General features: G+C 43.3%; 2 protein-coding genes across 5 annotated transcripts in view; both read right to left on the minus strand.

Moving 5' to 3' along the window:
- Positions 1-9,281: 9,281 nt before the first annotated feature.
- On the minus strand, positions 9,282-10,451 carry LOC121039007 (proteasome subunit alpha type-6-like; the record flags this gene model as incomplete). The annotated part of the gene is made up of 2 exons (XM_040489023.1): positions 9,282-9,729; positions 9,958-10,451. Coding segments are annotated over 2 exons (759 nt in total), but the record flags the coding sequence as incomplete, so codon positions are not given.
- Positions 10,452-13,527: 3,076 nt separating this feature from the next.
- DIP2B (disco interacting protein 2 homolog B) overlaps positions 13,528-27,145 on the minus strand; it is a 233,388-nt gene continuing 219,770 nt past the window's right edge. For all 4 annotated transcript variants that reach the window (XM_040488144.1, XM_040488143.1, XM_040488141.1 and 1 more), the window contains 6 exons: positions 26,740-26,801; positions 25,487-25,544; positions 23,383-23,457; positions 21,721-21,898; positions 19,788-19,911; positions 13,528-17,686 (listed from right to left, as the gene is read on the minus strand). In XM_040488144.1, the coding sequence (XP_040344078.1) occupies positions 17,434-17,686; positions 19,788-19,911; positions 21,721-21,898; positions 23,383-23,457; positions 25,487-25,544; positions 26,740-26,801 (750 nt within the window). In that variant the 3' untranslated portion in view covers positions 13,528-17,433. The remainder of the gene's footprint in view (positions 17,687-19,787; positions 19,912-21,720; positions 21,899-23,382; positions 23,458-25,486; positions 25,545-26,739; positions 26,802-27,145) is intronic.

The following is a 27,145-nucleotide window of genomic DNA, read 5'->3' on the forward strand; positions in this document are numbered from 1 at the left end:
CCCCACGCGGGGCTCGAACTCGCGAACCGCGAGATCGTGACCTGAGCTGAAGTCGGACGCTTAACGGACTGAGCCACCCTAGGCGCCCCTCCCGGGACTCTTTTTAACCCCAATTGCGTTGAGCTGCATCCTTTATCCCATACGAAAGGATTTTCTCCAAAGATTGGTTGCGCACGTACACACACGCACCCACGATGCCGGCAGGGTGTTTTGAGTGCGGGCACCTGAAACGGATTTACCCCAGCTGTTAGAAGGGAGCGTTGTAAAATGTTACGCCGTCGTTTTAATGCATTACAAAAACTTAAAAACATTCTCAAATGTGTCTCTACCTTTCTGGAGAAGGGATTATGCATTATTCTGATTTGTCTCTTTATCCGTTTCCTTGCAAAATACTACTTTATGGCTTTATTGTGATAACAGACAACAAATGATACATCTTTTAGTGTGTGCTTGACAAAAGTCCCCGGATGTTCTGGAGTTTTACTAGTTTGAGATCTCCACGACGTAGGAAACTGATTTAGTGGATAGAGCCCGTCCTGGTTTTGACCTTCAAGACTAGATAATGTGATTTAAAACCTGAGAGTTACTCTGCCAGACACTTCAAAGAGTTCACTAACGTTTCGCTAATGCCTCTCATTCAGCAAACATTGTTGACTACCCATTATAACTTAAAAACAGGTGTCTGCCCTTATTTTAGATTTTTGATTAGGCAAATTACCCAAATCTCTCTAAGCTTATCTTCCTGTTATCAAAATTGGGGAAAATATAATATTCAAGCCTTGTTCCAGAATTGTTCAAAGAATCAAAAGGTCATCTACCATAGAAAAGCAAAGTGTCCTGTAAAAGTAAGGAACCATGAAGAGGTTCTCAGACATCAGCCTTTCCTGATTAACAAAACCCAGCGCCCGTCATTCTTGAATCCAGAATATTAAAGTCTAGAAAGCTGGCTGTAAGTTTACTGTTCTTTTTGTGTTGGCTGTTTCTTCCTTTGAACTCAGAATGCCTAACAAATGCTGATTGGCAAAAGGGGGTGGATGGACTGAAAAAATGTTACCATAAAAACAAACTAAATTGTACACAAACCTTCAAACTGTGCATGGATGGACTGATCCACTTCAGCTCCTCTTCCACTTGTAAAGCATCTTAAGCTTAGATACTATGTTGTGCAACGTGCCGCTCACAAGTATTTCCACCACACTTGTTTCTCATGGAAGTGCCACCTGCTGTACCCACCACTGCTCTGAACCTTGAGAAATAACTGCAGATGAAGAAAAAAAGAAGGCTTGGTTACGCCACACACGGTACTGAGTAGTAAGAATTTATAAACCAGATGGACAGGTCTTTGACTTTAGAAGTCAGGAAGTAAAGTGAAATAAAATAACCTAACACTCAAGAGCCAAAGACAATTGTCCAAAATAAACTGGTCTGGGGCACCTGGGTGCCTCAGTCAGTTAAGCGTCCCACTTCAGCTCAGGTTCATGATCTCACAGTTTGTGAGTTCGAGCCCCACATCAGGCTCTGTGCTGACAGCTCAGAGCCTGGAGCCTGCTTCACATTCTGTCTCCTCTCTCTGCCCCTCCCCGGCTTACACTGTGTCTCTCTCTCAAAAAGGAAAATGTTAAAAATTTTTTTGAACGTTGGGTGGCAGTTTAATTTTTTTTTTTTTTTTTTTTTTTTTTTTAGTGTTTTTATTTATTTTTGAGACAGAGAGACAGGGCATGAGCAGGGGAGGGGCAGAGAGGGAGATACAGAATCCAAAGCAGGCTCTAGGCCCCGAGCTGTCAGCACAGAGCCTGATGCGGGGCTCAAACTCAAAGACCATGAGATTGTGACCTGAGCTGAAGTTGCTCGCTCAACTGACTGAGCCACCCAGGCACCCCATAAAATGTTAAAAATTTTTACATAAACTGGTCGAGCCAGTGGTGGCACCTCTTCGGCTCTTCTGGTGCACTGTTTTCTATTAAGAGGGAGAGACATTATATTATAAGGAGACAGGTTTAGTAATACTACCTGTCCCGTAAAGTTTTGTGGATTAAATGAGTTTAATACATGTAAAATTAGAGCCACTCCGGGCACACAGGAAACATAAATAAATGTTGGATATTAATATGGAAAATGCTGCAGTGTAACTATGGAAATTTAGTTAAAAACCATTAAGGGGACACATACCTTGAGAAGCTTCATTGGTTAGCAAAAGGATGGAGCTGGAGTAGAGGACTTGAGAGCCATGAAACTGGAACAATCCACCTCTCAAAAGGCAGAAATTACAAAAGCTAGTAGATGTAGGCTTTATGGTCTAAGCAATGGGCTTGTTTTTGTCTTTTGTGTTTTGTCCTTTTTCAATACTCAAGGCTAAACACACAGGAAAACCTAACCCCCTGCAGGGGTTTGTAGTTCCTACAACCATACTATTTCAGATAAATCAGCCCTGAAACTGCTGCTTCATGTTAACTGTGCTTGAACTGAACATCTAGAACTAGTCTATGAGCCCCGAGAGTGGTGGACAACTATCCCTCTTACTTTTTATGGAAACTTCTCACAGTCAAATCTATCTTACCAATAATGGGCACCTGGCCCAAGCTGGCCATCAGAGTCTCCCCTGTGGAATTTGTCTTTGGCCAAAAATTCAACTTTCTCTAGGTAAATGGACCTAACACTTGGGAGCTCTGTAATGAGCCTCTTCCATCTGTGAACAATGCAGAGCTAGGAGAGCGAACCAGTGGCTTTCTAGGCCCCAGTTCTAGAACTTGCCTGAGATACAGCTGCCTGCCACAGCCCTTAGGTTCCACAAGCCGTCCTTTGTCCTTGAAATGAATAGCACTTTTCTATTTAAGCTAGTTTACTTTGGTTGCTGTTCTTTCTAGAGTCCTATCTAATACACCTGGGTGCAAGAGAAATAATTTCCTTGTGACTTCGTCTCCTTCTCTGCACACCATCACCTTAGTCCATGCTGTCATTACGTCTTGCATTATGTATTGTGATGGCCTCCTAGCTGGTGCCACTAGTAAAAGCTTATAACGGCTAAGAATTGGTTATTGTTGTGTAGTTGGATTGTATAAGCAAACTATTCACCTTCAAGATTATTACTAACCAGTTGCAGCAAGTCAGCTTGGAACTGAAGTTCAGCTTATTGGAGGAACCTTCTTTATGTCGGTCACAGCAGCCTGCGTCATGAGCCTTTGTAAGCCCCTTGGTAGTGACACCGAGTGGTGCTATGAGTCCTATCTTAACCCCCCCTCAGAAAAATGTGTTCACTTGAGAACAAATCCCTGGCCCTTCTAGGATGGAAGAAGCCTAGTGTTATCAACTCCTGAAGAAATAGTGTCCTATTATTTCAGTATTGGTTCGTGTCAATGTTTAGTTGAAGATTCAGAGACAGCAGTAGCTAAATAGGCTTTGGTAAGTGGGAGTCCATACTACTGGGCCCCAATATAGTCTCCACCTCTGCCACTGTGGCTACTCCATACATATGCCCATTGTGCCGATTCTGACATGCTCAGTGGCTGGCTGACATCAACTGGCCAGGTCACGTGTTTATTTGGACGTTCAGTGTCTTGCCCACGGTGGATGCTTTTTAGTGGGCGTTGACATGTGATGCAGAGACCTCTACCCCAGACCCTATTGAATCCAGTCTTCCAGTCTTTTTCCTTTCGAGACACTGACCGACTGGCCAGGCCATTTGCCACTGCCCATGAGTCCATTTATATTCTTACATAGTACACAGAATGGGTGATCATTTTAAAATCTGCCCATTAGATACATTTCCCTTGCAACAGAATGGCCATCACCCACCCATAGATCAAATTTGTACTCTTCCCTCCAGGCTCCATTACAGCCATAGGTAGGTGCAACTGTAGTGTGAAACGTGGGTTTCTGGGGCGCCTGCTCCTGCAGATGGCTTGTGTCCTCTGATCCTGCTTAGGCTTGATGTCACGTGTGACATTTCCTTCTTATGATGGATTGGTGCTGGGCCCATCTGACTTTATGACTTGCTGTGTCTGACAGAATCCAGTCAGTGATGGACAGTTCCAGACGCGTGGTCACCTGGTGTCCCCTGGGCAAGTTTTCCGTCTCTTATCATGGCCCAGTAGCACACTCCACTACAACTGGCGTGTTCTTGCTCCAGGGTTTCCACTGGATCTCGCCATCAACTACGCACCATTTCTTTTTCCACGACTGTCCCCTTCACCACCATTGGTCTGCCGTATCATCAGCTCCAAAGCTATATATTTAAAGCTGTCACCTGATATATTGTGCACAGCAGTATTACCAAGGATGGCATGCATGTCCCCACCACCTGAAGAGGCCTAGCCAGGACCGTGTTTCCTTCTTTGAGAAAGGGCACGTAAGATCCATTCATTTGCTGCTGCTGCTGCTGCTGCTGCTGTTGTTGTTAAGTAAGCTATGCCCAACATGGGACTTGAACTCATGCCCCTGAGATCAAGAAGTGCGTGCTCTATTGACTGAGCCAGCCAGGTGCCTCAGTTAATTTGTTTCTATGTCAGGAGATACGTCAGCGTGCCCCTGATTGCTAGACCTCTGACTCTTCATAGTTTAATTTCCCATCCTCGGGATCTCCTGCAGTTTACCAAGACCTTCAGTGTACTAATTACATCTTGTTCCATCTGTTTCAGAGTAATGTCATGTAACATAACCCTGGGATAAAACTATACATGTATATTCTTATCCCTTCTACATGAATGTGAACTCCTTCTGATTCCCCTTTCTAAAAACTTTTAAAACACCAAGGGGCGCCGGGGTGGCTCAGTCAGTTGGGCGTCCGACTTCAGCTCAGCTCATGATCTCACGGTTTGTGAGTTCGAGCCCTGTGTTGGGCTCTGTGTTGACAGCTCGGAGCCTGGAGCCTGCTTCCCATTCTGTGTCTCCCTCTCTGCCCCTCCCCTGCTCATGCTCTGTCTCTCTCTTATCTTTCAATAATGAACAAACGTTAAAAAGTTTTTTTTAACTTTTAAAACACCGAGATATAATTGCCATATAAAATTATATTAGTTTCAGATGTACAACATCATGATTTGATATGTATGTATTGCAAAACAATCACCACAATAAGTCACAATAGTTAGCATCCATCTTCACGCATAGTTACAATTTTTTTCCTAGTGAGGAGACTGGACTGGAATAGAAAAGGACATATTTGTCAGTCAATGGCTACATACTGTGTACCTGAGACCGTATTAATCTGATCTAGCAAAGGTATCAGACTGGGTACAACGGCCACAGCTGAGGCTACTGTTTGGTTAAGCTTGCCCTGGTAAACTGCCATCCTCCAGGAATCTGTAGAACCAGACTGGTATACACTAGACCAGGGACCATTACCTCTGAATCCTGACACACTTACAGGTGGCACTCATCTCCTCACTCCCCCCTGAGATGCAACATTAATACCATTATTGATTTATTATTTGGCTGGGTTAGGTCCAGAGGCTTCTCCGTTTCTGGACTTATGGTTCGATTCCATTGACTGATAGGTCTATCCTTTGGCCGGTACCCTAGCTTCGTAGTAGGTTTTGAGATATGGAAGTGTGAGTACTCCAACTTTGCTCTTTTTCAAAATTGTTTTGACTTTTCTGAATCCCTTGCACTTCCATATGAATTTTAGGATCAGTGTATCCCTTTCTGCAAAATAGGCATCTGGGGTTTGGATAGAGATTGTGTTGAATCTCTAGATCAATCTGCGGAGAATTGCCATCCTAACAATTTAAAAATTTCCAATCCATGAACATGGGGATGACTTTCCATTTTAGATCTTCTCTAGTTTCTTTCAGTGATTTTGTAGTTTTCAGTATGCAAGTTGGTACTTTCATTAAGTTATGATGTATTTTATTCCTTTTGATGTTATAGAATAGACCAAATAGAATTGGTTTTAAAGTTTTTTAATTTTTTACAGTTGATTTACTTACTTTGAGAGACACAGCACGAGTGGGGGAGGGACACAGAGAGAGGGAGAGACAGAGAATCCCAAGCAGGCTCCACACTGTTAGCACAGAGCCCAACGTGGGGCTCAAACTCACTTACCGTAAGATCATGACCCAAGCCAAAATCAAGAATCCATTGTTTAACCAACTGAGCCACCTGGGCACCCCAAATAGAATTGATTTGTATTTATTTATTTATTTATTTATTTATTTATGGTTTATTTATTTAGTTTGAGAAAGAGACAGTGTGAGCAGGGGAGGGGCAGAGACAGGGGGAAAGACGGAGAATCCCAAGCAGGCTCCAGACCCTGAGCTGTTAGCACAGAGTCCGACAGGGGGCTTGAACTCACAAAACGGCTAGATCATGACCTGAGACAAAACCAAGAGTCCGATGCTTAACCAACTGAGCCAACTGGGTGCCCCAAATAGAATTGGTATGTATGTATGTATGTATTTAAAGTTTATTTAGTTTGAGAGTGGCAGAGACAGTGTGAGCAGGGGAGGGGCAGAGAGAGAGGGAGACACAGAATCTGAAGCAGGCTCCAGGCTCTGAGCCGTCAGCACAGAGCCTGATGCGGGGCTTGAACTGACAAAACTGGGAGGTCATGTCCTGGGCCAAAACCAATATGCCAACACTTAACTGACTGAGCCCCTAGAATTGATTTTTAAATTTCTTTTTTAGAATGTTCATTACTAGTAAACGGAAATTAAATAGGTATTTTTTTATTGATCTCAAATTCTGCAACCTTGCTGAACTCATTTTGCAATTTGTATGTGTGTAGGATTTTTTAATGCACAAGTCATTTCATTTGTGACTAGAGATAGCTTTAATTCTTCCTATCCAGTCTGTATGTCTTTTTTTCTTTTCTTTTTGTTTTTTTTTTAGTTTCTGTTTCTCTGCTAGATTCCTTATGTAGGAATTCCTTACCCATTCATTGTGTATACATTTTCCTTTTTTTTTTTTCTCAAGATTTTATTTTTAAGTAATCTCTACACCCAGCCTGGGGCTCAAACTTGCAACCCCGAGGTCAAGAGTTGCACGTGCTGCCCACTGAGACTACCAGGTGACCCTACGTTTCCCTTCAAGTCTCAATATATATGTAATAGCTGATTTAAGCCTTTTGACTGCTAATTACGATTGGTATCTATTGACTGATTTTCTTAAGTATAGGGCATCCTTTTCTGTTTATTCACCTTTCTAGTAGTTTTATTACTGGAATGAATTATATTCCTTTACAGAGTGATTTTTATTTCAGAAGGCAGTTAATTTGAGAGGACTTAATTTCCAATCTTTTTCTTCTGTCATGGACAACGGTCGAAATTCCTGCCTCTTTCCATTTCTAGCTGCTTTTTTGTTTTCCTCCCCCCGCACCCCCCCCGCCCCCGAACTCTGGATTTTTCTCTATATAATTTAGTTTAGTCATCAGCCAAAGATTTTGACACATCTTATATGCAGATTTGAGGACTCCTACCTTCTGGGGCTCTCTCCCTTCACAGATTTCCCACCTAACTACTCTGACTTCCCTGACAACATGGAACTCTATCCTTTTACACCTTAAGCCAGTAGGCAGTGGCTATCAGTCAAGTTCCTTGGAATTATGGCAATGTCCTCAGACAGAAAAATCACAAACACACAAATGTTACCTATTGCATTTCATCTTTCAGAAGTAGTTACTCTCCCATTTCTGTCTCCTTGTGGTCATTTCCCAGTGCCTTCAAATAGGTTTAAAAATATATATACATATATGTATATGTTTTTTTCAAATTTCAAAAATTCCATCCATGGGAGGATTACTCTGACTAAATTATTCCACTATTATGGAGACTCATGCTATTGATTTTTATGTTTACTGTGTATTCAGCAATCTTATAAACTCTTTGTTTAGGGGTGCCTGGGTGGCTCAGTTGGTTAAGCATCCGACTTCAGCTCAGGTCATGATCTCGTGGTCCGTGAGTTCAAGCCCCGAGTCGGGCTCTGGGCTGATGGCTCGGAGCCTGGAGCCTGTTTCCGATTCTGTGTCTCCCTCTCCCTCTGCCCCTCCCCCGTCCATGCTCTCTCTCTCTCTCAAAAAAAAAAACCAAAACCAAAAAACTCCTCTGTTTATAAATGCGTAGATCCTCTTATATTTTCTACATAGACTAGCGTATCATCTCCAAATGTTTTTTTTTTTCCTTTATATCCCATTCATATAGCTCATTTCTTTCTCCCTAATTACGGTGGCCATAATCTCAAGTGCAACGGCTGAGTGGAAAGTGAGCATCCTCATCACAATTTTGCCTTTCATAGTAGTGCTTCTGAAGTGCCATCGGTAAGTATTCTTTTTAACTATAGGTTTCTGATAGATGTTCTATCACTTCAAGAAGTCTCCTATTCCTTGCTTGTTGGATTTTTTTTTTCATTTGTCAACATTGACGTTTATCGTGTTTTCCCTCAATCTATTGAGAGAGATGGTCATAGAGTTTTCACCTTTAAGCTGTTGCTAAGATTTCTTCTATAAATAGGATTTTTCTAATATTGAACTATCCCTGTTCTGACCCTCTTTAAAACCCCTCTGTTATTTCTTACCCACTACTGGGTTTCGCTTGCTGGGGTGGAATATTGTTTTTCCAATGCAATTGTCTTCACATGCGTCCACCGAAGTCTCTCCTAACCCACGTGCTTTTTTTGCAGTGTGACTTTGCCTCTCAAGACGTAGAGTCCTCTCCCTTGAATCTGGGCTGGGCAGTGGAATGCAGCCAAAGTGGTGTATGACCTCCAAGAGTGGATGAGAAGTTTACAGCCTAACCTGCTCTTGCCCCTGATGTCTCCTTTGAGAATCCAGCTGCTTGCTCCGAGAATCCCAAGCTAGGAGGAGAGGCTACACTGAAGTAAGTGCTTTGGGCAACAGTCCAGCTGAGCCTAGTCTTCGTTATCAGAGCCTGGGCTTCAGATGTGAGTAAAGATGCTTGGATGATTCCAGCCCCAGGCTGTTCCAATCACCTCCAGACATTGGAGCTTTTGCAGCCAAGCCCAGACATTTTGGAGTTGAGATGTCATTCCTGCTATACTTTGCCCAGTTCCTGATGCATAGAGTATATAGGTATGACTGTTTTAGGCCACTAAATTGGAGTGGTGTATTACACAGTGACCGAAACAGATTTTATTTATAATTTTCATCTTTTCATGGGTGAGACTGATTTATTTGAAAACTGCCTTAGTCTGGTTTTGGTATCAAGAGGAGTCGGGATGGCTTTTTCTATGTGAAACAGGGATCCTCTGCCTTGTGAATTTGTTAAAATTCAGATTCTCTTATTCTTGAATGAATTTTCTATAGTTTATAGAAAAGTATCCATTTCTTTTTTTTTTTTTCCAAAAGCACTATTTTTTTTTTTTTTTTTTTTTTTATTCATACAGAGTCCTAACCACTTCAGTGGCGGGGGGAGTGGGAGAGGTTCCTTTTTCAATCCAGGGGCCTCCATAATGTTGGTCTGTTGTTACCAAACACACAGGCAAGCGGCGTCATGGATTTGGTAAACTACATACAATGTTTAGTCTCTCTCTGCTAGAGCAACAAGGTGAGTATCAATCTCTGCTTCTGTAAGAATCCTGAATTTAGGATTTTCAACTGTCACCACTCCAACTTCTATTTCTGAAGGTTTGCAATCAATTGATAGACCAGTAGACAGGCGCGTAATTGTAGTTTCCACTGTCTGTTCAAATGTCCAATCAAATTTCTTGTTGACTTTTTTTTCAAGGAAGCTGGTTGATTCAGTTTGTTTAACTCCTGCTGCAGTGGCTTTAAACCCACAGTAGGGGCGCTTGGGTGGCGCAGTCGGTTAAGCGTCCGACTTCAGCCAGGTCACGATCTCGCAGTCCGTGAGTTCGAGCCCCGCGTCCGGCTCTGGGCTGATGGCTCGGAGCCTGGAGCCTGTTTCCGATTCTGTGTCTCCCTCTCTCTGCCCCTCCCCCTTTCATGCTCTGTCTCTCTCTGTCCCAAAAATAAATAAACGTTGAAAAAAAATTTTTTTAAACCCACAGTAGTAACCCGCAGGATCACACTTGTACACCTGAGGGTCTTGTTCTTCATCTATACCAATTAAAATCATACAACAACCAAGGGGCCTCATTTCAGCATTCTGTGTGTAGACCTGAGAAATATCAGCAATTCTTTGGCACAGCGTGTCCACAGGCATCTCATAGCCATTCTTGTACTTCCAATTAGCTGCCTCATAGCGTGCCCTCTGTACCTGGGATCTGCTGTCCGCTGTCATTCCTGTCATCACACAGCCAATGTTTTCAGTGATCTTGAAGAAGTGAGTCACTGTGCTAGAATCCAATAATTTGTCAGGTACTTTCTTCTGTGTGGCAATTACTGCCCGGTCTTTCCCTCTGACAGCTACTGATGTAAGGCCACCCTGGTTAATAGCCTTAAAAGCATATTCTACTTGGTAGAGCCGGCCCTCGGGTGAAAAAATGGTAACGTGGCGATCAAACCCAGCGGTGGAACCATGGGATATGTTGGCGCACCCACCATTTCAAGCACTGTCTCTGAGCCCCCCGAAAATGATCCATTTCATTTAAAATTCAAGTTTACGGCAAAATTATAATAATCCCTTAAGATTAAAAAAAAACACCAGAGTTGAAGTTCTATTTTTTGTTTCCTACTAGTTGTGTGTGTGCAAATATTGACATTTTATTAGGCTGTTTTTAAGAAATCAAATTCTTGAACCCTATCTCCCTTGTTTTCTATTTATTAATTTGTTTTCCTCCTTATTTCCTTCTATCTTAGAGGGTCTTTTCCTTTGTTTAGTTGAATACAACTTAGTGTTTGTTTCTTAATAAATGGAGTTAATATAAATTTCCCTTAGATCTGCTTCTTAGGAATTCCCATTATTTGCAGATTCCATGTTGTGTTGTCAGCTGTGTCATACTTATTCATAGAAATGATCTCAGAAAGGAGTGTTCACCTTCATAGGTTGAGAACGGAGATTCAGAGAAGCAAATGAGGTCATTAGACCTCTATCAACTTCCTACTATCAGAATCTTGCCTCTACCCTTGTAGGGGGGTGGGAAATGCTTCCTCCCCTCAAAGGCTAATCCTTCTACTCATACTCTGAATCCCTGCCCCTCCTGCTTCCTCAATGGCCTTGCTTTGTCTTATCCCTCATTGCAGTATTTGGAACTTTTTCCTTTCTACTGACTCTTTTCCCCTGATGCAGGAATATTTTATTTCCTCCATCTTTAAAAAAAAATTTTTTTTTTAAACATTTATTTATTTTTGAGACAGAGCTTCATGAACGGGGGAGGGGCAGAGAGAGAGGGAGACACAGAATCGGAAGCAGGCTCCAGGCTGTGAGCCATCAGCCCAGAGCCTGATGCGGGGCTCGAACTCACGGACCAGGAGATCGTGACCTGAGCTGAAGTCAGATGCTCAATCGACTAAGCCACCCAGGGGCCTCTCCTCCATCTTTTTTAAAACAGCCTCCCATGATTCCTACACACCTCTTTGAACTACTGTTCCCTCTTTCCTTCTTGTGGGCAGAAACTTCTGGGAAGAGTAGCCTTCATTCAGTCACACTTCCCTCCTCTCCTGAACCAGTTTTCTGGCTTCTGCCCCCCACGGAGGCAAGTGAAACTGCGAAGACCAAGGGCACCGGTGACTGCTCCGTTGCCAGATAGAGCACATGCTAGTCAATTCACGTTTTAACTCAGCTTCGTTGTAGGTTTTGACATTGCTGACCACTTCCTCTTTAAAACTCTTCCCTACGACTTCTTTGCCCATGTTCCTTCTTGGTTTTGCTGTCTCTCCAGAGATTGGCTCTCCCTTCTTCCTCCGCCCGTCTTCGTAGTTGTTGTTTCCCATAGCTCCATTACCGACCCTTTTCTCCCTCCACATGATCTTTCTTGGCAATACCATCCACTTCCCCGGCTTCAACTACCACTTTTAAACGGATGTCCTCCAAGTATCTAGTTCATGGTCACAGCTCTCCTGAGGCAGAGACCTCACGTTCAGCTGCCTGTTGGACCTCTCCGCTTGCATGTGCCACAGCACCCTCAAACGAATGTGACCAAAATGGAACACCGTCTTTTTCCAGACATCTATTCCTTCCCTTTTGTTCCCTACCTTGGTAAATGGCCCCACATCTACCTGACTCCCCAAGTCGGAAACCCAGGAGTTGTTTTGGATTCCTCCTTCCTTACCTGAAATGCCCAGCAGTAGAAATCTTACCTTCTCCCAAGTTTGCATGTGTTGCCTCTTGTCTCCGTCCCGTCACCACCTTCGTTGAAGTCCTCTGGCTCGATCACCGCAGTTCCCGCAAAGGCCTCCTGACTGGTCTCCCCGCCTTGGGTCTTACCTGGCTTTCCCTACGCACATGAATCCATTTTCTTCTTTTTTAAATTTTTTTTTAACGTTTATTTTATTTTTGAGACAGAGAGAGACAGAGCATGAACGGGGGAGGGTCAGAGAGAGGGAGACACAGAATCTGAAACAGGCTCCTGGCCCTGAGCTGTCAGCACAGAGCCCGACGCGGGGCTCGAACTCACGGACTGCAAGATCATGACCTGAGCCAAAGTCGGCCGCTTAACCGAGCCACCCAGGCGCCCCACGTGAATCCATTTTCTACATGACCACCCACCAGCATAATTTTCTAGATTGCAAATCTGAGCATGTTATCCCCTTGCTATCAATCCCTCACTGGCGCTCTTTAACTCCCTGGATAAAAGTCCAAAGTTCCTAGCATGATACCCAAGGCCCTTGGTGATCTAGCCTTGGATCAAGCCCCCATGGATAACGATCTGTAACTTTTCCCCCTTCAAACCCTCCATCCTAATAACGAATTGTAGCTCCCAGAGAATGCAACTCTGCCTTTCTGCTTTGTTGTCTTTATCTGGCTGTCTCATCCTTCAAAACTCAGTTCAGGGGTTACCTCCGTCAGCATGTATATTCCTCATTATTCTCCCTCATCATTGGGTTGGGTGCCTGTCCTACCTGTTCCCACTGTCCACCTCTACTCATAACCCTTAATATATTGTACTGTTTTCCTGTATCCCCTCCAAAGCAGGGACTTAATTTTCTCTAACTTCGGTTCTTATTGCAGTGCCTTGGGCCTAATGGGTAGGCATTCAATAAATGTATGTTAGGTGAAAGAATGTTCCCAGCTGCCTAAACAGCTTGGATAATCGTTCAAGGACCAGTTTTAGTGTTGGAGAACATGCACAATTTGATGGGCTCCTATCAAGTTTCTTGAAATCAAGAAATGAAGAGCAAATGACTTACTGCTTTAGTAAAGGCTGAAATCCAGCCCAGTCACACATGAGGAAAAAAAAAATACAATTTATGATCCATAGTTTAAAACTAACCAAATGCCACATAGGTAGGAGGAAAACTAAACTTTAATTTTTCCTGAAAAAGGCTTCTTAGTTCTCAAAATGACTCTCTTTTGTTCCTTGATCTGTCTTCCGGTAACAGCAGTGATTTGCAGTAACTTTGGATCTCTGTGTTCATTTTCCTTAGACCACTCCAGCTCTCTGTAGGTTTTGCTACCTGAAGTTAAATTTAAGATGTATCAACTCCAATTTATCCATCCTCCCAATGTGTGAAGCATTAAACACAATCAGGCATCAATATTTATTAACACAAGACAAAGGAAACACATTCAATGAGTTAATAGAACACTGTCCAGCCAGATGTTAAATTTAAAAATGTATATCTAGTCTAATTTCAAATAAATAAAAAAAACTTTATACATAATTACACAGTACTATAGTTTGAATTTGACACTGGTAAATACCTTGACAGAAAGTAAACAAAACATCATTTAGGACTAAAAAATTATTCTCATATCTTTACACTCTCTTCCTGTGGACAAATAACATGGCCCATCTACATATACCTAAACTGGAAATGTTATTATGAATGATAAAGAAAAGGCCTATTGTGTATCTGGAGTAGTGCAGCTTCTTGCTCCAAATACTCTTGCTTTTACATCAGAGCAGACAACGAAAACAACAACACTAAGGCATAGGTCATGTTGGAGTTTGAGGGTGAGGTGATAACTCCTCATTGCTTTAGTCTAAAAGATTGCTGCGTATTCAAGGAAAGTAATTTATTTGGCCAAGATATTGAGCACCATGCCTGGGGCAGAGACCTTAACAAAAAACCTAAGGCCTCAGGCCCTTTGTTGATTCAACAAAAGCATTAAGCAAGCACTGCTCAGGGACTAAAGACAGGAGAAACACTCGGATTACCAACAGACAGGCAATGGTCCCTAAACAGCCCGAGGCAGCACAACTTCAGGAGGAAAGGACTTGGTGGTTGTGGCGGTCTGGACCGGGGCCCTTTGTGAGGCAGGAAGTAAATAAAGGCTGTGGATTCACACTGATGCCCGCTGGCATGCCGGTCATTCCCAGGGTCTCACTGATGCAGGAGATGACATTTGTGCAGCTCTAAGAATCCCTTGGGCTTAGGAATTTTCCTGAGGCAGCCCCTTCCTGATCTGCCTCAATTACAGAATTCTGCTGAGAGGCAGAAAGAGGTTCAAAGGCTTTAAGATGAATGGATTTCTCTTAACTGGAATGGGGCCTTGCTATTAATCTAGTTTTCTTTTTCACAGGCGTAAACACCCAGACAGAATGTGTTCCAGAGTTTTGGCTAGGCTGTTTCTATCAATAATGGCCTTTTGGGTCTGTCCTAAGACCTTCTACCACAAAGGTTCTACTTAACGTGGAAAGAGCACAAGCATTTCGTCTTCAAGAGGGAGTTTTCTTATTCAAGTCTGTAACAGACCAGGCATTAATTAAATCTGCAGATGACCCCACAAACACCTCTAGGCTAATGACTGGACTCTCTTCCCCTTCCAGAGGACACTTCACCACAGTTACTAATGAAGTTCCCAAAGACACAGCTCAGCTTTCTTTCTTCCACTAGCATATTCTGGCTTTGAGGGATAGGCAAAAGATCAATAAAGCAGCCACAAGGCAGAGAGCAAAAACTAGAGATAAAGCAGAGGTCTGAGGAACTACAAATCCAGATAATCAGATCCTAAGTAACTGGGAGTTGACCATACTCTGAGAGGAATGGAGTATCTTATTTGAAAGAATGAGTACAGATCACTTCTGTCCAATATCGTAGCCACTGGCCGCACATGGCTACCGAAAACTGGAAGTATGGGTAGTCCGAATTGAAATGTGCTTAATACACACTGGATTTCAAAGACTTAATAGGAAACAAAGAAAATAAAATATCTCACTTTTCATACTGATTCCACATGGAGATTATACTATTTTCGATGTACTGGGTTAAAAAAATATATTAAAATCAATTTCGCTGGTTTCTTTTACTTTTTAAAACGTGATTACTAGAACATTTAAAATGACAGATGTGGCTCCCATTATAATTCTAGCAGACACCTACAGTTGTATAGTGACAATTTTCACAGCAACCCAAAGGATAATACTCTGCCTATTTTTCTCTTAGAACTTGTGGATTATGGAAATAGAACTCTTTAATCTTCAGAAATCCCCTGCTTTGTTTAGTGAGTTACTGAAACTACTTTAGGTGAAAATTACTTTCCAGATAAGCGAGCTGTTTTTTTCCGCAAACTGAACCGTAGCTAGTCACTGGGCTTTCTTGTCCCAGCGTAAGTGCTTTTTTTTTTTGTACATCTTAGAACCTCTTCCGTCATGTGTAAACTAATTTCATCCAAGATGTCAAAAAAGAGATCTGGAGCTGGAACATGCCTTGGGGTCTGCCCTCAGTGGAGAAAGAACTGGGAGGAAAAGAGGCTTGTGTAAAAGGGAGGCAAGAAAGTGGCTTTGAGCCACGAGACTGAGGGCAGCCCCTGGGAGTGCCACCATGGTGAAGGGTCTGGGCTTTGCATTATAAACCTTATTTTCAGGGTAATTACAAGTCTTAAAAATTGTTTAAAAACATATTTAGTTTACATGATGTTACAGTGGGGTAAATAATATGTATTATTAAAATAGTCTAAATAAATATTTACACAATAGACCAGAGTGGGTCAAAGAGAACCATTCTGATTTAACAAGTTAACTCTGTTCACTTGGAGCTTCTTTTTTTTTTTTTTTAAATTCTTAAAAATATTTCTGTAAGAAAAAAATAATAAAATTCAACTATATTCAAATACATGAAGTATCAGACCAAAGAAAGGAAACCGAGCCAGAGGCCAAATTCAGTCCCATGCTCAGTCCACTTGGCCTGGGCACCACAGTTATTTCAAAAGAGTTTCTTGCACACATCAGACTTCCCCTATTTCAGCGTAAGCCTAGCCATCTTGGCAACCCGAACCAGTCAGTTTTGAGATACGGAGTTATGTCGCCTTTGCGGTTTCACTCGACTGTCGATCCCAGTGCCTTCCCAGCCTGTCATTCTTGTTCCTAAAATCCCTGCCCTCATGAACTGGAAGAACAGAGGACGCTTTTCAGTTTTCAGAAAAGAGAAGCTATATGTATAAACTGTAGACGCAGTTGACAATGGGCCTGGAAAAAGAGGAAATCCTAAATTCTTACATCGTCACTCGAAATTTGAAACACGGTTTCAACACTGGGGGCCACAGTGAGTTATTGTGGTTCCTTAGCATAGGGTGGGATCTAATGAAGCTTAGCCTTTTCATTAACATTTTGATTTTTAAACTGAGATTTTCAGCTTGTAGGAACAGGTTGAGTTCTTAAAAGCTTAAGCCGATTCTGGGAATGCAAGCTTTGAAAACAAACAGAGGCAGCTTTAGTTCATAAAACACATCAGCCAACAGAGACATAGTACAATGTGCAGCAAAACCTGTGATCGATTTGCACTTTTTAGTTACCTATTCAATTACACTGCATTAAGAGAACATTGAGATGCTCTCCAAGGAGAAATGTTTCTACTTTAGTTGTTAGGACTATACAAGCCAACGTGTCAGTTTTTTAGCTGAATTGTGTGTGTCTTCTTATTTACATGTTTAAAACACTGGTCAAAATGTTTTCCTGTCAAGAAGTATATATATAGAGTAACTCTCATATTCAGTGGGTTATATCTGATTTGCTTATGGGTCAGCGGAAAGTAAGCCGAGTATCCGTGTTAACAAAACCCGCAGAACGTCCAGCTACGGTAAAACATCAGAATACAGTACAGAGCGGGGAGCTGTGGAACTCCGACTACCCCCTTCATGTGAATTCATTAAACTCCCTTACAAAATTCTAAAACAGCATTAGATAAAAATACAAGTATTTACAACAGATGAAAAAAATGCAACATGCATGTAATTGCTTTAGTAACGTGCTGCTCACGCTATGTCAAAGCTCATGACTAATGGGCTGTTAACCTTTTTTTCATTTGCTACCACACAACTGCCCTTGCCTGTGTGTCCTGTGACTGCGGAATCCCACAGGATGAGATGAAGGGTATAATGTAACCATCTCAGCTTATTTCACATCATTTGAAAGCTTGCTCCTAGTTGCCGGTCTTTGGTCCTTGTGGTTTTTCAGGACGGCCCCCTGCAAGCCCCACAAGGCGGGTTACATGTTATAAGCCACGTAGATGGGGTCTAACTGGTCAGCCAGGAAGCTGTCCCGGAGGTGCATCCTCTGCTTCTCTCCTCTGGAGTTGATGGGGATAACACCTGGGTCCACCACAACCACGACGCCAACGATGAGGTAATGCTCTTCCAGGACCACATTTGTCACTAAAGGAACCAGATCTAGGGCTTCCTGTTCAGAGCCACACAGTTCTACGACCACCACGAGCAAGTTGGTCCACGTGAACACGGCACTGAAATTCCAACGACATTCAGTTAACCTGTCAGTCCATTTACCAGTCATCTTTTATAGTACCTGCCCAAAACCTGTCCCCGTTTCCCTGAGGATTGCCTTCTCTCTTGGATCCAACCAGAAGGCTGGCAGCCATGTCTGTAATATATGGCCTTGCCCCTGTGATCACAGTAGATCAGCTGAGCCATCCACAATCTCTTGGGGGTTTGGAAATGAGATTGGAAGTTGGTCAGCTGGTCACGTGAACTGACCACATGTGAAAGGTCTGCGGTAGCCAGGTGTCCAAAGAAGCATAGGGAACGGCTCTTCAGGGGGGAGAGAAAGAATGAAGTGGATGCCCACATGGCTCTAGAAAGTGAGAGGACAGTGATTCCTGATGGCCTTCCCTTCCTTTGTTTCTACCTTTCTTGAGACCCAGAGAGACTTTGAGGAACCTCTGAGGTAGCTAGGTATTCTTTCCATTAACTCTCTCTTTTGCTTAAGTTTTTGTCTTTTTGTTTTCTTTTTGCAGAGTTTCTGTTATTTACAACAGAAGAGTTTTGACTAAGATAATATTCTTAGGGCCAACAGGAAGGGAGTGGACCTGTCCTTATCTGAGCTTAAAGTGCCCCATACAGGTGTCTCTTCCATCAGGCCATAAAAGTGCCATAAGGTAGAAAGTTGCCTTACATTGAGTGGGACTACTGGGTTAGGCTTGTGATATGCAGTGTTAAATGGCTTTAAAAAACAGATTCCATCATTAAAAAAAGGTACACAGCCTTTGGTTTCATTAGAGGTTAATCATGGCACCTCACTTCTCTGTATTATTCTTATAACCCACGGGCATTGTTCAGGTCTGGGGACAGACTCTGAGCAAAGTGAATGAAAATACTGACAAACATCTAGAAAGTATGAGCAACCATGAAAAGAACTGTGGCAATTTAGCATAGGTAAAAAACAAAAAACAAAAAACAACCAAGGAAGGACATACTACATTAAAAATGTGGAAAAGGGCGCCTGGGTGGCTGTCTGTTAAGTGTCTGACTTTGGCTCATGTTATGATCTCGCTGTGTGGGTTTGAGCCCCACATCGGGCTCTGTGCTGACAGCTCAGAGCTTGGAGCCTGCTTGGGATTCTGTGTCTCCCTCTCTCTCTCTCTCTGCCCCTCTCCCGCTCATGCTCTCATGCTCTGCCTCTCTCTCTCTCAAAAATAAACACTAAGAAAAAACTAAAAAACCTGAAAAAGAAACTGTAAAGATTCTGTATTATCAAGAATCCAGAATGAAAGCCAGGTAAAAACTAAAGAGTTGGTTTTTTAAAAAAAATTTTTTTTTCAACATTTATTTATTTTTGGGACAGAGAGAGACAGAGCATGAACGGGGGAGGGGCAGAGAGAGAGGGAGACACAGAATTGGAAACAGGCTCCAGACTCTGAGCCATCAGCCCAGAGCCCGACGCGGGGCTCGAACTCACGGAGCGCGAGATCGTGACCTGGCTGAAGTCGGACGCTTAACCGACTGTGCCACCCAGGCGCCCCTAAAGAGTTTTAATTTTAAGGAATTTCTAGTCAGTATGAGGCGGGATGGTCCTTTATCAGGGAGAATGTGGGGGAAATTCCTACACTGAGAAGGAAGTTGGATGAAATAATAATGATGCTTTTCATCTGCTTATCATTTGACAATTTGTGAGGCACATTCTCATTTGATCTTCACCATAATTAGGCAACAGCAAAGAAAGTATTTTACATGAGAAAAGCTGCCTGGTGGGAGAGCTGGGCCTTCAAGCTGGGTCTTCTGAACTTCCAGTCATGGTTCTTTCCACCTTATCACACCCACTTTCTAGAGGCAGATGACCAGTTCGATCGCTTCCAAAGGTTAGAGTCCATCCGTAGAAAGGACTCAACCCCACGATGGTTCTATGGAGCCTGTCTCAGTGTCTCCACGGCCTCCTCTGCCACAGCAGATGGCACACCAAGACAGGAAAGAATCGGTCCATTTATTTTCTTACTCCTTTAGGAGTTCTACGTCTGTTGGTGCTATTGGGTACAAAAGGCTGACTACTTAGATCAATTTAATGGACGCTACCGCTGAGGTGGGGAACCTATTCCGTGCAGGGGAATTTACCATTCGGCAATGCTCCTGTGGATCCGGGACACTGAGGTCTCAATATCGATCGGGTGGTATCGTAATCCTCTCAGCTCCAGCGTTTCGTCCAGAGCTCCCACCACATATAATGCATCATGACGCTCTGACAGAAAGAAAAAGAGAAATTTGGTTCATCAGACATAAGGAGTACGATGCAATGGTGGAGTTCAGGGCACAAGGTCAGACGGCCCGCCGTGTCCCCTGACTCCACCGCTCACCAGCTGGGTTAACTTTGAGCAAATTACTGGAGTCTCCGGTCCTGTTTCCCCCTCTGTGAGACAGGGAGAACTCTAAATGGCTGCTGCGAGTATTAAATGAGATAGTCCATGTAAGGGAGTTCCCATGACGGCTGGCACATTGTAAGTGCTAAAAAAAAATTAGCCATTATTACTATTATTGCTGCTGCTGCTGCTGCTACCACCTCTACGTCCCAGGAATTGTGCCAGTGCTGGGAAGCAAAGATGACAAAACACAATTCCTGCCCTGAAGACACTTACTGTCTAGTGGGGAAACAGACACACAACAGGTACTCCATTGTGATGTGGTGGGCCCGGTGTGGGCGTAAGGTTTGAGGTGAGCAGAGGACACCCCCGCCGGAGCTCAGCTCGAGGCTTCCGAGAAAGAAAAGCTGAAACCAGGCTGAGCTTTTACGGATAAATAGGAATTAGCCAATGACAGCTGGGAGAGCGGTGGGGTGGGGGGTGGAGAAGATTTGAGAGGGTGAAGAAATGAGCACGTGTTGTGATCCCCAGACATCTTCAAGGAGTCCAGGTAGAAGGAGCAGGATCACAGAATATGGAGAGACTAGTCCTGGTTATTATTAGGCTTGTAATCCAGCTGGAACTTGGAAGAAATCCTTTTTTTAAAAAATTTTATGCACACACTGTATATACGTAAGGCTACATGGTTTATGTCTATATAGAAATTGCATTTTGAAGCAAGAGATGATTTTGCTAAGTCTACTGAATATAATATTTTCAGGAAAAGGTAACATTTCTGAAAAATTGAGGAAAACAAAGTGCTAGAAGCTGTTGGGGAGAGAAGGATGAGGAGGTCCAGCAGGGTTCCCATCATATGAGAAGAGCTCATAAAGACTTTGACTGCTCAAGGTCACAAAGCAAATGGCAGACAGAGGTAGGCTTCAAAGCCAAGGGACCTGGGGAGGGATAACTTCCTCTTGTCCACGAAACTCGGAAGAAACTGTGGCTGCTGGTCTCTATGGACCGGGCACAAGGAGCTTAGGAGAAAGGACTTGGCTCTAATTCAGGCCTGTAAAGTCCAGTGAGTTATATCAGTTCTTGAAATGCACGACACAGTTAGCAGTGGGCATTTCAACAGGGCCATTAATGGCATCAGGAAGAAGAGCTGAAGGCAGGCAGCAGGGACGCCAAGACAATCAACTAAGGAGAGGGTAATGGGGGCTGCCTACACCAGAGCCTTGCCAAGCAGTCTGGTATCTAACGTGAGGTGCCGAAGGGACAGAGCGCTTCAGCAAGACGGCTCCTCCACATCAGGGATCAGGCTCGATTCGTCTGCTCCCAAAATGGGATGTGGCAGTAGAAGAGCTACAAGATGAAACACCTGTCCTAGGAGCTTGTGCAGGGGTAGGATTGGCTCCATAGGGGGCCGAGGGTGCACGGTCTGCCAGGGGCACTCGGTCGTCATCAGGCATATCTCCACGGCCGTCGGCCATGCTACCCTGTAGTTCAGAGATGCTGACGTGGTACCCTGGCGCCTGCATCCCAGGGACTCTTCAAATGAATATAAATTCATGTATGGGTTTAAGAATGGCAGAAGGGCATAATGAAACACACACACTCCACAACGGAAAGGCAGGCTGAGGAAGGCCAGCGGGAGACACTGGCTGAAACACAAAGCAGGCTGAAGGGCGAAGCGTTGCTGAGGAAGCTACCTCCAGTGGCTGCTGTGAGCTCGGTCCGGCGGACAAAACCAAGGTATCCTGTCCGAGCCCAGAGTGTCTGCGCAGCATCCCCAAAACTGAGGCGAGTGTTGAAATGATCGGCTTGAAGAGTCTCACTATCATAGATGGTGTAATAGCCACTGGCTGTGTGGGGACTGTTCACCCAAATCTACAACAAGAAAAAGGCATAGGTCACATTTCACCAGGAACATAGAACTGTATCGATTCAATTCTCTTGGGACAGTTTTTTTTTTTTCAATTCTCACTTTTATGTTAACAACAATAACAACACAACAAGAAAGGCAGCTGACACTTACCAAGTGTTTCCACTGTGCTAAACAGAGAGGTAAGTACTTTATATACCTCATCCCCATCAATCATGACACACGTGACAATACAGTTACATACTATTATTATTCCTATTTTACAGATGAAAAAATGAGTTAAGGAACTCGCAGAGGATGCAGAAACTACGAGACTCCCACCCAAGCCTGTATACACAGGCTGCAGCTACAGCTGTACAGGCCGTGCTCTTAACCACGATGCTACACTGCCTCCCTGGCTGGCTCGTTTCTCAACCACGTCCAGAGCTCCACAAACACAGTGGGGATCGTTTCTGCGCTTCTGAAACTCAGGTATAACACCCTCAGGAAAACACTACAGGGTATTTGAATTTACAATGTAAATATAGCAAGAGCTAAAAATGATAACACTAGTATTTCCTGAGAACCCGTTATGTGACAGGCACTGTTCCATGTGCATAACAGATCTAGGTATTCATGTATTTAACTGTCACACAATTTCATTAGGTAAGTGAGATAGGTGCAATTATTATTTATGGATGAGAGAACGGAGGCTCAGAGAGATTAAGTAGCTTGCTCAGTAGTTAGAAGCTGGTAACCGGCAAGCCCAGGCCATCTGGCTCCTGCACCTCCGACACTCCTCCCAGTAAACTACGGGATGCAACATCAGTGCCCCTCAGATATTTGAGGGAAGAGAAATTCAGTCTTTTACAAAACCTTTACAGAAAAGAGTCTTTATACTAATACAAAGATACATTTTAGAATAGAATATAAAATTTTAATGAATTTTAGGGGCACCTAGGTGGCTCAGTTGGTGAAGCATCTGACTTTGGGTTTGGCTCAGGTTATGATCTCACGGTTTGTGAGATGGAGCTCTGCACAAATAGCATGGAGTCTGCTGGGGATTCTCTCCCTCCCTCCCTTGCTCTGCCCCTCCTCCGCTCATGCTCCCTCACTCTCTCTCAAAATAAATAAACTTAAAAAAATTTCCATGAATTAAAAAAATTTAGTATTTGTGGCTCCTTTCAGTTCTACTACTTAATAGGTGAGAACAGATAGGATTTGTTCGATTTGGCAAATAGGATTTGCCATTTTCCTTTTCAGCTAAGGGAATGTCAGTGGAGAAATCTGGGAGTAGTTCTAATCTGGGTGCCTAAATCTTCTCTGCATCCTGGTCTCAACCTCCCTCTTTGTAGTCTCAAGCCTTACGGAGAAAGATGGAAACTCTTTAAAAGACGAAAATTCACAGTGGAGGAAAAGCTAAATCCACAGTTTCACTGACTTCTCGAATATGAACCCTAAAGTCTTTACTGCCGACTTTTCAGAGTAAAGATAAAAAAATGACACATACCTCTCCAAGGTGAGAGTCTCCTACAGGCCCTTTGGTCTCAGGATTAACAATAACCACTTTCACTCCAGGTAAAATCTGAGAATCAAAGGGAAAACACAAAGACTAAATCAAATCTAGTGATCCCTAGGAAATGCAGTCACCCCCCCACCCCTCTTCTAGTGAGGTGAGGGAGTGCACAAAGACAGGGGCTAATTGATGTGATGCTCCCTGGACTGTCCTCAGTGGAGACTAGAGATGCAATAAGATTCATCCTCAAAAATAAACCAGGGAACCAACCAGTCTACCTTCTCTTCAAAGGGTTGAGAAATTGCGGCCAGAACCATAAGACTAAGGATCTGTACTCCTGTGACTGCTCCTTCTCATGATCTATTCTGTTCACTGGTGTGACTGCAGTAAAACCCCTTAAAGCAGAAAGGGCAGCAGGGAGGGACTGTCCAAGAGGCTTGGCTCTGATCTACAGTGAAAGCCAGTTAGAGGAACTTGAAGAATAAGAGAGGACGGTGGCAGTGTAGCAGGAGAATCGATCCTGACTCTGGGATCATGAGAGACATCACATGCTTGGGATCTCCCTCAGGAGAGAAAAGGAAGAACAGGTGTTGGCTGTGAGAATGGCTCACAGCTTCTCTGGTTACCCATATTCTGTCCCTTAAACCTCCTTTTTCATCGTGGGTTTCTAGAGTATGAGGTTAGTTGAGAAGTGCTACAGTGATTATCTGGGCTCATACACCTAAGACCTCAAAGGAAGGAAGAGAACAGATCGTTTACGCGGGTCTGGGCCAGGCACTGTGCAAAAGCTTCTGAGGCTCCCAACCACTAGCTGAAGCAGATGGAGATCTGACAAGATGGTAAGATCAACCCAACTCCACTCCAAAGAGGTTAAATGGAAGAGAGAAACTGGAGCGAGCACCTTGTGGGCTTGATCCGCTGCTTGATAGGTTATGCAGGATTCCTTTCTTTCTTTATAATTTCCCCCTCTGCCTTTCAGAATTACTAGAAGGAATTCTGAGGCATCATCGCTATGTCTTCAAAAGGGTGAGAAACTTGACAGCTTAGGCTGGTGTCTGATCACCCTTAGTAAATTGTTCAGAACTGCTCCAGACTTAATGCTGTGTCCCTTCAAAATTCCTATGTTGGGTTGCATGTAATCTACCCAGATCCTCAATGTGATGGTATTAGGAGCTGCAGCCTTCCATCATGTGTGATAATACAGCAACAAGACGGCCACCTATCAACCAAAAGTCCCTCACCAGAATCTGATGGTGCCTTGATCCTGGACTTCCCAGTCCCCAGAACTGTGAGAAGTTTCTGTTATTTATATGCCACCCAGTCTATGGTATTCTGTGACAGTGGCCCAAAAGGACTAAGACAATAACTGTGTCCCTCCTTGAACATTTTAAAGCATCATTCTAATCTAAGAAATCTTATCCCCATAGACACTCACTCTATATGTCTGTAATCTCTTCGTCATTTTGATTTCTCTCTCAATTTTAAATACATGTATGTCTTCCCTGATCTTCAACCACACCTCACTACTCCCCCCTATTTTTCTCCTCGTAACATTGACAAAAATAGAGTTGCCTCTTGTTCATCTCTCCACCTTGAATATAATGAACAGTGAATTTTACTAATTTGTCAAGTAAGAATAACACGTCAGTTGGATTAAAAAAAATCCGTGGATGAACACAAGGGAAGGGAAGCAAAAATAATATAAAAACAGGGAGGGGGACAAAACATAGGAGACTCTTAAATATGGAGAACAAACAGAGGGTTGCTGGAGGGGTTGTGGGAGGGGGGATGGGCTAAATGGGTAAGGGGCATTAAAGAACCTACTCCTGAAATCATTGTTGCACTGTACACTAACTAACTTGGATGTAAATTAAGAAACAAAAAAATCTGTGGGAATTAAGAAGTTCGAACCTAGAATTCTTCGTATCTATGTACCCATACGAATTTCAAAGTCTTAGTGGAGTTAAAATTATTGAATCATCTCCAGATTTCAATTAAGTTTTTCCCCAGGTACTAATCTATTATATAGCTTCAGTGTTCTTTAAAATGAACCACTTCCCCGGGAGACCACCTTCCAGTGGTTAACAGAACAAATTACCTTTCCAGACTCTGAGAGGAGTAAACTCTGAGGGGCACCCCTTTCCACAAGACGAACCCTGTAGAAGAACAATATTTAATTTATAGATATGTGTGTGCATATATATATCTATATTTAAAAAAATGGCTGCCCCACATCTACTACAGCTATATATTCTATATACTGCCCTCCTGAGACCTCTATTTTGTCTCTCCTTATGCTAGAACAGTTTCTCAAACTCAGTATTAACATTTTGGGTCAGAGAATGTTCGACTATAATTTTTTGTGAGGGGCTATCTATCTTGTGCATTACAGGATGGTTAGCAACATCCCAGGCCTCTACCCACTAGATGTCAGTAGCAACTCCCTTGTTGTGACAACCCAAACCGTCTACATTGTCAAATGTCCTCTGGAGGGCAAAACCTCCCCAGGCTGAGGAACACTGCACTAGAGAGATGATCTACCTGTGCACGCTGGGTCAGGGTCACGGGGACATCAGTGAACACAGCCAAAGTCAGTGGGACCTGGGAAAAATGTCCCAGAGCCCTTTAGGACTCCGTGGGATAGAGCTAAAAGCCTATAAGCTGATGAGGAAGAAGGCTTTTATTCCCGGGGTTTGGATAAAGTGTTGTTTCAAAAACTCTACTCTGCCTCATTTATCTTGTCTGTTCCACCTTTTATTTTTAAACTCCCAGAGGAAAGAGTCTATCCATTTTGGTTCATATCAAATATTACAAAACATTTTTACACAGACAGGAACGAAGTGTTACATTTAAATATTAACGAACAGCGCAGCAACCGTGATAAAACTTTCTCCTTACAAATATAAATCTTAATCAGGTATTAATAAAAACTAATTCCTTCCCTCTTCCCAACCCTCCCTGGAAGATACAAACAAAAGGAATGAGGGAAAAGTGCTGGCTTTCTTGAGGCTCAGAATTTTTTATGCCTAGGAGCTCCAATAGAGGGGCGCCTGGGTGGCTCAGTCAGTTGGGTGTCTGACTCTTGGTTTCAGCTCAGGTCATGATCTCACAGTGAGCTTGAGCCCCGCATCGGGTTCTGCGCTGACAGTGTGGAGCCCGCTTGGGATTCTCTCTCTGTCTCTGTCTCTGTCTCTGTCTCTGTCTCTGTCTCTCTCTCCCTCTTGCTCCCCTCCTCTCTTTCCCCCTCTCCCACTTGAGCTGTCTCTGTCTCTCTCAAAATAGATAAGTAAATGAACTTAAAAAAAAAAAAAAGCGCTCAAATAGGGAGTGAACATAATAAATATACTGTACCTGTCATGTCTCAATGATTTCAGATCTACATATACAGTAGTTGGATCAGGCCCTGAGGTTCCCTAAGGAAAAATAAACCAATGTATTGTTCACTTAAAATTTAAATGAATTGATTTCCATATTTCACATCCTCAAATCAAGAAACAGATAATTTAGCCATTTACATGAAAAATCCAAACTCTATTTTGAAAGCTCACCCTCTCTTCAACCAGATGAGGTAGGTTTGCAGTCAAAACCTGAAAGAGGCTCATGGCCTCGTGTTTCTCTCCCTCCCTCCCCTGAGAGAGTAGGCCAGGGGCCCGGTCACAAGGGCTAGAACAGCCCTGAAAGGTTAGCAAGCTGAGGAGGATCCTCATCCCTGGACTCCAGGCAGAGATGACACAGGCCAGCATCCATGGGATTCTCA

Source organism: Herpailurus yagouaroundi, unplaced genomic scaffold (assembly GCF_014898765.1).
Source record: "Herpailurus yagouaroundi ecotype Mexico unplaced genomic scaffold, PumYag 166, whole genome shotgun sequence".
Taxonomy (NCBI): Eukaryota; Metazoa; Chordata; class Mammalia; order Carnivora; family Felidae; genus Herpailurus; species Herpailurus yagouaroundi.